Source organism: Ursus americanus, chromosome 22 (genome assembly GCF_024610735.1).
Source record: "Ursus americanus isolate L20-20 chromosome 22, mUrsAme1.1.p, whole genome shotgun sequence".
Classification (NCBI taxonomy): Eukaryota; Metazoa; Chordata; class Mammalia; order Carnivora; family Ursidae; genus Ursus; species Ursus americanus.
Genome location: NC_142148.1, coordinates 40,020,278 through 40,032,536, shown reverse-complemented (window position 1 = coordinate 40,032,536; position 12,259 = coordinate 40,020,278). Strand labels below are relative to the sequence as shown.

General features: G+C 42.0%; 1 protein-coding gene across 5 annotated transcripts in view; it reads left to right on the top strand.

Annotated features, from left to right (window-relative positions):
* KIF16B (kinesin family member 16B) overlaps positions 1–12,259 on the top strand; it is a 305,749-nt gene that overhangs the window by 221,053 nt on the left and 72,437 nt on the right. For all 5 annotated transcript variants that reach the window (XM_045809379.2, XM_045809362.2, XM_045809387.2 and 2 more), the window contains one exon: positions 3,830–3,919. In XM_045809379.2, the coding sequence (XP_045665335.2) occupies positions 3,830–3,919 (90 nt within the window). The remainder of the gene's footprint in view (positions 1–3,829; positions 3,920–12,259) is intronic.

Genomic DNA, 12,259 nt, shown 5'->3' with positions numbered 1-12,259 from the left:
GGAGTGGTAATTAGAAAGGAAAGGGAGGCCAAGGGGGAAGTTTAGGATGAGAGAAATAATAGCTTGTTTAGCTGCTGATGGGAATAATCTAGTGCAGAATGAGGATTTGTCTGTGCAGGATAGAGAAGAGAAAATTACATCTTTCAGTATCCTTCAGAAGGCAAGACGGGATGGAATGCAGTGTTTAAGAAGCGGGCTTGACCTGAATAGGAGCACTGATCCATATGTCATGCCTGGTAACAGGGAAAAACCTGCGGTACAGGGTAGATGGTGGCAATGAGGAGTCTTGCTTAAGGATGTCTGGGGAAATGTTCTTTTGATTTCTTTCATTTTCTCAATGAAATAGGAATTAAGGTTTATCAGCTGAGGACAGGGAGAAAAGTGATGAAAGCTTGAAGAGAAAGATGAGGTAAACTGTTTACGAATCTGTTGTCTAAGAGAAGAGTGGTTAAGACAGGAAAATGGGATATGACTGGTGGGAGGCATCCAGGCTGACCTGAAAGTGGGGATTGTGACTTTCTTTTTTTTTTTAATAATAATTTTTTATTATGTTAGTCACCATACAGTATATCCTTAGTTTTTGATGTAATGTTCCATGATTCATTATTTGCGTATAACACCCAGTGTACCATGTAATATGTGCCCTCCGTAATACCCATCACCGGCCTGTCCCAATCCCCCACCCGCCTCGCAAACTGAGGGCTTCAGAGGGGATTGTAACTTTCAAATGAGACCAGTCAGTCCACTTGGTGGTGTGTTTTTCTTCAATCACATTCTTCTAGGCAGGTATAGGCCCAGAGTAAGCAGACACTTGGATTTCACCAAGGTTGTAGTTTAGTTATCAGTCCAGGGAATTTCAAGAGCAGGATGAAGAGATTTGGGGTTGAATGCAAGGGAATGGTTTTCATGATTGCCCATGGCTTCCATGTTGAATGAGGAAGAAACCAGGACAAAGGTCAAGGAGCAGGTCAGGGTGTTGGAGGGATCATCTGGGTATTACGGGAATGACCAAAATTCATGGCAGGTGTTCCAAAGTGTTGGAGCAGATGGCAGCAGAACCTAAGACCTTCAAAGAGTTGGGGAAGTGACTAAGGTGAGTTTAAAACGGCAAGAAAGATGGGTGGAGCACGAAGGATGGGTGGAGTGTAGGGTCTGAAGGCATGAGCTTCACAGAGGAGGGATTTTAGAATGGGGAGAGAAGCCGTGGTTTGAAAGTTGGGTCAGAGAACAACAACGTCTACCTACATCCCAGCACTTTGGGAGGAAGAGTTGGAGGGGAGAAGACAGTCCCTACTTGAGAGGACTGCCAGGGAAGTGGATCCTCAGGGGAGAGCCAGCCTTCAGTTAGAGTGAAGATGATGGGGATGTTGCTGGAGGAGGCTAAGGATCTGGAGTGTTTTGCTGATAATTGACTAGGAGTTAAAGAGGTGCAGTGGAAGCAACCAAAGAGAGCCATGGAGCGCAGGGGAGTGACGGATGAGGGAGTCCTTGGCAACTTTGGTGACTGTCAGTGGAATTCAGAGTTCCAACACAGCAAGGTCTCACCGGGGAGCATCTGATGTCTTACTGCTCGCAAGTCACAAGTGTGGTTCCATGAACTCTCTGTGCTCTCTTGGCAAGTAGGCGGCATCTTGGCTCTTCCTGTTTTCCCTCTGACACCTGGTTTGTGTCCAGCCAAAGCAGTGTATTGCCGTGTTCTCGCCCTAAGGAAGCCCTCACACCCTTGCTGATTGTGGTGGCCTCCGTCACAGTGCCTTTGCGGGGTCTGTTGAAGAGAAGAGAACCAAGAGAAAGTCCCCTGCCCAGCTTAGCTGCGGGCAGCGGTGTTTTCCAAGCTTGAGTGACTTGCATACCAGCTTTCAAAACTTACAGTTGCTGAGCTACTGTACTGTTTTTATCTAATGATTTTTTTTGGTAAATATACTTACCTTTTTTTCCTTATAGGACTATCCTTTTTGAGGGAACTCATAAGAAGAAACCTGCCATAATTTTAAAAATTCATTGTAAATAATGAATACAGAACCAGAATGCTAAAAATTCTTAAAAAAAAAAAAAAAAGTATATCCTTATATGACCTAAAATCATCTCACTTGCCGCTTCGGGAAATGAGTGAACCTAAGACTGGCTGAGACTCAAGACTCACTCCTCCTGAAACTACCCACATGGGTATTCTCCCCACTACTGCTTCTCCTCTCTTACTGAACCCCATGTGGGAGAATCAGTCTGAATTACAGTGCTTGAGAAGGCCTTGCTGTAATGTGCAGGATAAGATTTCCCATATGGGGGGACAGGGCCCATGCAAATGCCCTGGGGTGGAAAGGAGTGTGTGCATTCAGCGAGTACGGCAAGAATGAACACACCTAAGGGGAGACAGGCTAGAAGTGAGGCTGCTGCAGGCAATGGGTTAAAAATTTAGAATTTGGGTCTTTAAGATGAAAAATTTAGGTATTTTTCTATGAGCAGCATGAAACTACCAGGGGGGTTTTCGGGGGGGAGGTGTGTGTGGAATGATTGGATTTAAGTTTTAAAAAGCTGCCCCATCAGTTGTGCTGAGAAGGGATTGGAATAGGCAAATGCAGACACAGACAACTGGGGGAGCCCCTGGTAAAGGTCATCTGAGACCCAATGACCCAGAGTGACATGGTGGTGATGGTGGTGGAGGATGTAAGGATAGAACTCCAAGAAATGTTTACAAAGCAGAAAGAGCAAGACCTACTACCTATTGGACTGTAGTCATGGTGGGGAGGAGGGGATCAGGCATGGCTTCAACATCTGTCTGGCGGAGCTTGTTGGATGGTGTGGTGAAATGCACCAGACAAGAACTGGAGTTAAGACTAGAGAGAGCATGTGGAGTTTGGTTTTAGACAAGATGACTTTGAAGTTCTTGTGGGGTGACATGTAAAGAATGATGCCTCCAAGTTGAGTACATGGGTCTAGAGCTTGGAAGAAAGGTGGGAAGTGTAATGGGAATTTTAGCCTGTGATTGTCAAGGCTGATAGGGTCTCCCAGCCTCCCATTGTCCTGTGACCTTGATATGTGAGCTGATGTGCCTCAGGGCCTTTGCATGTGTACCACTCAGCACATTGAACAGAAACAGTAAGTTCAACTACTTTCAGTTAAAGGCTGGGTTGAGGGGCGCCTGGGTGGCCCAGTCGTTAGGCGTCTGCCTTTGGCTCAGGGCGTGATCCTGGTGGTCTGGGATCGAGCCCCACATCAGGCTCCTCAGCTGGGAGCCTGCTTCTTCCTCTCCCACTCCTCCTGCTCGTGTTCCCTCTCTCGCTGGCTCTCTCTCTGTCTGTCAAATAAATAAATAAAATCTTAAAAAAAAAAAAAAAAAGGCTGGGTTGAGAATTCCTCCTCTAAAATAAAGCAAAATATATTGTGTGTTTTTATGCTAACAATCGAGGTACAGACATTTTGTTTTCTCATTTTTTTCCATCCTGTCCACTATGGTGGCATGTGGTAACCTACAGTGACCTTTTATATGGTCACAGTGCCATAACAGAAAGGTCACCCTTCGGGATTTACTTTCCTCAACCCAAGTGGAGGGTTAACGGACAGGTTTTATAAACCATGAAGAGGTAACTGTCTCTCATTTTACACGGGCACATACTGCTAATAAGCAGATTTGGGAACCAGAGATGCATCCTTAAGTAGCGAGCGCTTTTATTTATAAGTCTTATTTATGCAGCTAGATTAATGTTTTCAGTTCTGGAGACATTTTACATGCTAATCACTTTTTGTTAATTTTAAAATTATTTTTTAAAAAATGCTAGTCATTTTTTCCCTCTAATTAATGCTGATTTATTTTGATTTTCCCGGTTAATAGATTACTGTCCTAGATGAGACGTGGACTGTATTCAGGCGCTACAGTCGTTTTCGAGAAATGCATAAAACATTGAAGTTAAAGTATGCAGAGGTAAGTTATGAAATAATTATCTCCAATTAAGAACATTTATTTTATAAAGCAAATGAGCTGATTGCATTATCAATGCTCCCCCCCTTAGGTATCAGCTTGTAAGTGTCACCAAGTTTTATTGCAATTATTCATCTGTCAAAGGTTTAGCTTTTTAACTTCTGTTCTTTGTTCCATTTCCATTCTACACAATTAAAACATTTACTGAACACAAGATTTTGAAAGTGATAATAAAGTGATGGTAAATGAATTCTATCCTTTTCATAAAATTTACAACGAACTTTAAATAAATATTTTAATCAATTTACAACTTTTGAACTGTAAGACCTATTTAAATGAAATAGTAGTAAATCCCTCAGTATAGATTTGCCCTTTCTTCTCTTAAAAAAGACTATATTAATGCTTAGACTTCTTAATGAGAAGTTAAGTCTTAAAAGGTAATTTGCCATCAGACATGGATGGGAGGTATATTGTAAATATGGAATTATCTAGAAGCAGGGAGACATTTCATGCATCTGATCAAATATCCAGTGTATGGATACATTGTTATTCTTTTCCTCTTTGGACAAAGACTAGTATTTAAAGTATTTCTTTTTTTTTTTTTTTTTAAAGATTTTTTATTTATTTATTCGACAGAGATAGAGACAGCCAGCGAGAGAGGGAACACAAGCAGGGGGAGTGGGAGAGGAAGAAGCAGGCTCATAGCGGAGGAGCCTGATGTGGGGCTCGATCCCATAACGCCGGGATCACGCCCTGAGCCGAAGGCAGACGCTTAACCGCTGTGCCACCCAGGCGCCCCTAAAGTATTTCTTATTTGGGGCACCAGGTGGCTCAGTGGGTTAAACGTCTGATTCTTGGTTTTGGGTCAGGTCATGATCTGAGGGTGGTGAGATCAAGCCCCGCATCTGGCTCCAGCAGGGAGTTTGCCTGAGAATTCTCTCTCTTTCTCTCTCTGTCCCTACCACCCCCTGTTCGCAGTCATTCGTTCTCTCACAAGTAAATAAATGAATCTTACTTTTTAGCAGAGAAAAGTATTTCTAAAAGTAGTGTGTATCTTCCAAGTGAGTATTTATTTATTTACTTTTATTTCAACTACAGGAAACCTTGTATCGGCACAGCTCTTTGGGAATTTTGGCTTGAGGGGATTGCAAATCAGTCAGTAGTCACTGTCTCATGGCTGCTTTCCCTAACCTAAGTATTGCTTTTCAGCACTATTTTTATAGTTTCTTATGATATCCTGAAAAATAACTTAGACTTTTTTTTTCTAGTTCAGTTCACATTAAATAACTAATGTTTCCTTAACCTTCCCATGCCTTCTTCTCTTTCTTACCCAATATAAATATAAAGAAAATTCCTTTTTTGTAAATAAGATGGTTCCTTGAGTTCTGGTAAAATTGAATTATCTGAAATCCCATTGTTAAGTATTAATAGTATTCAATTAAAAATTGAAGAACTTCAGGTGTGAATTTTAGTTCCGTGTTCCTCAAGAAGCTTCAGTTCCAGAAGTAACTGCATCAAAGTCAAGTTATTAAGTTTCTGCAATTTACTCTTCATGTCCCAAGTTAATATTGACAATAAAAATTGGAAGTATCATGTACGTATTAATGTATAGAGTGACTTGTTTTTAAAGTGAGCTTTGCAGCTCATTACCTGGTTGATTATAAGTTACTATCCCAATACTTTAACGCTGTGCAGCTTTTCTATTAACTTACTAAATTCCCCGACGATATAAATGTGTATATATGTATCATTCATTCCATGACTTATTTCATATCCATTCTTTCAGTGACATTAGTTCAGGGCCATACTATGTAGACACATTTAGTATATTATAATAATGGAGTGGTGGACAAGAACAAAAAATGTCTTCTCTTACGTATCCTCAATTCCTACTCGGACAGACTGACAGTAAGCAAGGAAAATATAATAGCTAGCACTTAACGAGTATGTGTGTTATGTGACAGTTACCATCTTAAGTGAGCTGCAGGACTTTGAGGGAAAATATCAGTAAAATGTAATGGGGCAGGAGATGTTGGGCATTTAGTATAAGATTGTTTCAGGGTTGGGCTTTCTGATGAAGCGACATTTTAGTTGAAATATGAGGTGAGAGACATGAGTTTGCAAAGAAAGAATGCACAGCCCTAATCGGTGTTGTTAAAGAAAACTTCAAAACAAACAGAAGCGATCTTTAAAAATATAAGAAAACATACCTGAGGTTAACAGTGAAATAAACATGTAAATCAAAGAGGTTGCGTGTTAGCAGGCGAAATTAATGAACAAAGATGATCACACATGTAAAATTCTTCTCAAGGGAGGAAAGAATGTATCACATACCTGCTGAAAAAAGTGACATTTGAATGAGGAAACGCGAGCTGCTCTCATTCATTCATTCATAAGTCTGTATTGAACAACTCCACGCTGAATACCATTGTAAGCAAGACAGCCACGTTCCCTCCTCTCGCAAAGCAGGGAGAATGAGCAATAAACAAACCAACCAATAAGTGAGATAATTTTAGATAATGTTAAGTGCCAAGGCAGTGTGATAGTGTGGCATGAGAGCTGGGCATGCTGGGAGAAATCTGAATGTTATAAGGAGGTGGGCATGAAAACCTGGGGGTGAGCCTATCTTCAGTAGAGGGAACAGCGAATGCACAGGCCCTGGAATGGGACCAAGCCTGGCATGTTCCAAGAATGTGAAGACCTGTGAAGTGTCAGGTGTGGTAGAGATGAGGGCAGGGAAGTGGGTAGGGACTGTATCACGTAGGGCCGGGAGTTCGATCCCGAGTGCTGTGGGAAACCACTGGATGCTATTCAAGAGGGTCTGAACATTCAAACTAAGCTGGAATTTCCATTCTGTCCATGTAGGACTTGTCACAGAAGTGTTTTTCCAGAAGACAGGCTCGTGATCTAAATGACACCCACGATCGGAAATTGCTTTTCCTTGTGGAGTCCAACCTTGTGACTTACAATTTCTTTCTTCTCGGGGCAAAAAATGTTAAGAACTTACACATGTGTGCATCTATTCGAAAGAGAGGAGGTGATGTGAGTGGTGGTTTGAAACCGTGTGGCGATATCCTAAAACACTGCCTCTAGAAAGGGAAGTTGTGCCAATTACAAAGCCTGAGGGAATGCCACTGAGCTTTGCAGGGAATGCCACGCTCTAATTTCCTCACCATTGGCCGAGCACTGATGGTGCCCTGGGTGTTGTGTTATGCTTTTGCCATTCGTGACCTCCTGTGGTTGGAGCCAGAAACTTGCCTCTTGTCACACAACCGGTCAGTAGAAGCCAGTGTGGAAGCCCAGGTGGTTGGACCCCATTTACTGTGTCTACCCGAATAATACTGTAAAAATAAGAATAGAGGAAAAAGGTGATCTGTAAAAATACAGCAGCATGTCATCGTAGATCTAGATAAATCTTATTCCAGTGAGAGGAGAACAGCATTGCCCATTGAACATTTTCAAGATGAAACTTAAATGTCAAGTTGAATATCAGCTATATTTTCTAACATAAAGTTGACTTTCCTTTTGTGCAGCCTGCCTTCACATAATCTTACTTGCTAAGTGTTTGTGGAGACTTGAGATCAATATGTTTATTAGGTCTTCAGCAGTTAGGATTGCTCTTATTATTGTTCATAATATTGCCAACTCTGTGTATAACGCTAATCTTACTGACGTAATCAGCTGCCTCCCAATGATCCACGTGGCCTGACAACGTCCTAGAAATCACTTGACTTGTCAGAGTTGGAGCCTTGCTTCAGGAATGTCAAAAGGTTAAGATAGAAGGATGCTGAAGATTTCCCCTCACAGATGCCTGTTCCGTAGCCAAGTGGGGACATGTTTTATTTACCTCATTCCTTCACCAAATGGAGGTCATTATTTCTATACAAGTAGGAAACTACTCTTGTTCTCTTAGTTGCAAGGGTAGCAAGATGGCTGATTTTTTTCTAACGATACACACTAACTTGACCAAGTTATACAAGGTTTCACATTTTTAGTCAAGCTGAAAAAAATATTGAAAAAATATGCTTGAATTCAAAACACACAGGATTTGTGATTGCTTGCCAAGATAGAGAATCTCCGTTCACCTTAAAACTCTAGTTTGGGTTATCGCTTATAATCTTTTGGAACTCTGAATTATATCCTAGTCATTTACACTTCCTTCTGGAATTTAGGCCTGTGTTTCCTGGGGGATATATCTCTAAAGAAGTTTGATGTGACAGTTCCTTTTATGGGATTTTCTTTTTTCTTTTCACATCAGAAGTTCCATGTTTATGGTAAAAGACTGAAATTATTCAAAGATGTATACATAGAATGTGAAAGTTTCTCTTCCTCTAGCCCCCTGAAGTAACCATTTGCAGTGCCCTCAGAAGGTCTTCTTGGGTCCGGCCGACCATTCAGACTCACAGGACTCCCATAGGCCATACTTAGCATTTTGAATGACTTAAGAGAGGTGTGAGACAGATAGCCCTGCTTGTCAGCAGTATACCCACAGGGACGTGCTGAGGTGTAAGAGTCACCTCACTCGGGGAAGCCTGGAGCTGTGGCTTCCCACCAGAGAGCTATCACTTCCCCAGTCTACCAACACTTTATCCATTTATCAAGCGATTGATGGGTTTGCCAAGAGCAGTGGTCCTAGTAAACAAAGTTGGCATACCACCGTACCGGATTTTCAGAATCCTCTTCAGGGACTATATGGGTAGTTTCTAGGTTTTTGCTGTTGTGACTACCTCTCTGTACATGTTCTTTTTTTTGAGAGAAAGAGCTGGCTGGTGGTGGGGGAGGGGGCAGAGGGAGAGAGAGAGAATCTCAAGCAGGCTCCATGCCCAGCACAAATCTGAAACGGGATTCGATCTCACAACCCTGAGATCGTGACCTGAGCTGAGATCAAGAGTCAGACGCTTAACTGACTGAGCCACCCAGGTGCCTCCTATGTGCACATTATTTAAAATATCTACATGACTTCTGGTTCACACATGCATACTTTCCCTGTGAAGCAATTTGGTAATTGCTCAACTGTTCTTAAAGACCAATTTACAAAGAATCAAGGTTAGGAAAAGAACGTACAGAAATTGGGGAGACTGAGAGGCCCAGGGCCTTGCCTCCGGTAGTGACAAAGTTTTAAGAATTCCTTACCCATCATTCAGCTAAATCTTCTAATTTCCCTGTTTACTTATATTTATTTGCTTAAGTATTTACTGTATACTATAATGTCTCCTTAAGGAGAGTGAGGTCAACTGAAGATCCCTCAGGGATACTTTATATACACTTGGGTGGTGAATTAAAATAGGAAGGGTTGTTGATTATTAGCTGTAACGTATGTCTGTGAAGAAAACAGAAGGAATTTAAGGTTATTACACACACAACAAGTTTGTGAATTGAAAGGACACGGAGCCACTGGGTCCCATGAAATGCAGACATGGGGATTGAGGGCAGAGGTAAAGCAGGAACCAAAGACAAATTTAGTGCATTGCTTTTGTACAGTGACAAATTTCAGAATAAAAAAGAAAACAAAGTTCTTTGTCCTGTGTAATACTAAGGAAGAATAGATTGGCTGCAGGTGACCTCGGATCATAATGGCAGAATGATGCTCATTCTATTTTCAGATTCACTGTCTGAGGAGGCTGAGCCCTCACTGGAAGTGCTGCATTATTCAAGGTTTTTAAAATTGTTTTATGTTTATTTATTCATCTTCCTTAATCTTAGCAGTTTCTTTTAGATTCTAAATAGGTTTCCCTTTTGTCTTGAATTAATTTGTCCTCTGGATATACTGACATGTATGGTGCAAGATATTAGCTCCTTCTGGCTTTCTTTCTCTGCTCCCCTTCATTGACCTTGTATGGAATCTTAATCAAATTAAACCCTGTGTTTTCAGATTCCACATCTGTAAAATGATAATGCCACAGCTAGTTTGTAAAAGCTTGTGAAAGCCTCAGATAAAATACGTTATTGAAAGTGACTAGGAAGTAATATGCGGCATCTGCTAGAGCGCATGTCTTTGAAATTTTATCATGCAAATCATTTCTGCAGTGCTCTTTATGTGTATGAAAAATTTTTGACTCTATTAAAATCAGTAGTACAATCCCTTTAAACATCAGTCAAGTTAGATGCTCGGAAACAAATGTTCTCTTTTTGCCACGGAAAAGGCAGAGTTACCGTTAATGTCTAGTGTCTGTGAGGTTCACCTGTGGATCCACATCATAGTCTATGAGTCCATCAAATCAAAATATATGGGGCGCCTGGGTGGCGCAGTCGTTAAGCGTCTGCTTTCGGCTCAGGGCATGATCCCGGCATTCTGGGATCGAGCCCCACATCAGGCTCCTCCGCTGGGAGCCTGCTTCTTCCTCTCCCACTCCCCCTGCTTGTGTTCCCTCTCTCGCTGGCTGTTTCTATCTCTGTCGAATAAATAAATAAAATCTTTAAAAAAAAAATCAAAACATAGCTTATCCAGAAGCTGTGAAAAGAAAGACTTTTAACACCATATTCCCTCTCAACCACTAGAATGAATAGCGAAGACCTGGTTCCCCTGTCCTCTGTTTTCTGGATTTCTAGTGGGCTCTGAATGTATTTAATGAAGTAGTAGGACAGGGGGCTGGAAGATGAGAGGGTCACTCAGAGCTGCTCATTCTGGGAGGTTCAGAGATGCCAAACTCCAATTTTTAGAGGACTTTATTTTAATACATTTAACAAGGAAGCCTCCCTTCCAAGTGCTAGAGCCTAGTGGGCACCTCACCTCTTGGGAGAACTATCTCATGCTGAGAACAGTGAGGCTTTGGAATCCCTCATCGAGGGCCCTTTTGTAATCTTGGCCAAGAGTGTTTCTGAAGCGGGTATGTGTTAGTCTGCCTAGAGTCAAGAGGACGAACCATGGAATTGGGCTATGTTATGTATCAAAATGTACCATCCAAATAAATGTTAAGGGAACTTTTAATGCCTGGGTGTGTGGGGAGAGCATAAGTCACGTGGAACATGGCATGTGCCTGTCTGCATCATAACTGAGTTATCACGGTGAGTCATTAGAGTCCCCAAGTGTCAAACAGGAGATCAGCCTCCATCGGCCGCGTCCCCAGGGGGCTCCCTTCTCCCTACAGGGCTAAGGGAGAAAAATATTTTCAGAGCCTTCAAGTAAAACATGAAAGACTTCTGTGTTAGAGCAACTGTTCTAGCTCACGTCTGGCAGTCTCCGGGTGCCCAGTAAATACCAATGGGAAGGAAAAAAAAATCCTGATTAGGCAAGAGGTGATTTAATTTGTATATGGACTTTCAGTTTGTGCCGATAGAACCATTTCTCACCTTCTTTATTTTCCAAGTAATTTCCCCAAAGCAGCACCAGGGGGGAAAAAAAAGAAAGAAAGAAAAGAAAAGAAGGGAAAGAAAAGAAACTGGCTATTGGCCTTGGATTTGTTTTGGACAGCTATTTACCATCGATCACAGAAATGCATTCTCAACAGTTTTATAACCAGCATTCCAAATTTAATATAAAAATTGCAAATCTACTCACCACCCAAATTATAATACTACCAACCATAGCCACAGGGAGCATCCAGTAAGCCTTAGATAAATTCACCTGCACCAAGCCCTCAGACCCCTTGAATTTTAAAATAGCAAACAGCTATGGAGGCAAAAATAGAACGCTGCCTGCCAGCTTCCTGACCTAGTATGTTAAGAGAGACTCAGGTATCTCACTGTATGGTTTGCATCCCACCATTCTTTCCACCCGATAGATAAACAGTATTTAAATCACTGCTTTCAAGGGTAAGGGGAGCTGGGAGCAGAAGGCATCAGAATTTGCTGGGAAGCTTTTCCAGGATATGTGGGCAGAGACGCCACACTAGGAAATTCTGATTCAATAAATCTGATGTGGACCTAAGAGTGTGTAGTTAGGGCCCAAATTCCCCAAATGATGCTCTCCGGGCCACTGGTTAATATGCCGCCTGTCATTTCTTTTGCATCCACCTCGGGAGCATTAGTTGATTTTTCATTATTATCACCAGTTCTAAAAGGTGATTTCCAGGGACCAATAATCTTGTCAAAGTTAATGACAGGCGAGCTTAAGCCTAGACAGTGAGAGCATGTTGATTGTTTCTTTGACCACCCGAAACTCTGAAGCACAGAGTAGCAGGCTTTCGTCTGCCGCTGGCAAGGAGACTTCTGCAGCAGGGAGTTGGACCCATTTGCACACTACGAAACGTAAGGACGCCGTGGCACCTTAAAGGTTTGGGTACTCCATGGTTTCTCATTTTAGAAATGAGGACTCAAATGCCCAGAGTTTTGTTGAAAGTCACACCAAGACTGGGGGCATAGGCAGAGTTCATGTCTCCTGATTCCTAGTCCTTCTTTGCTTTG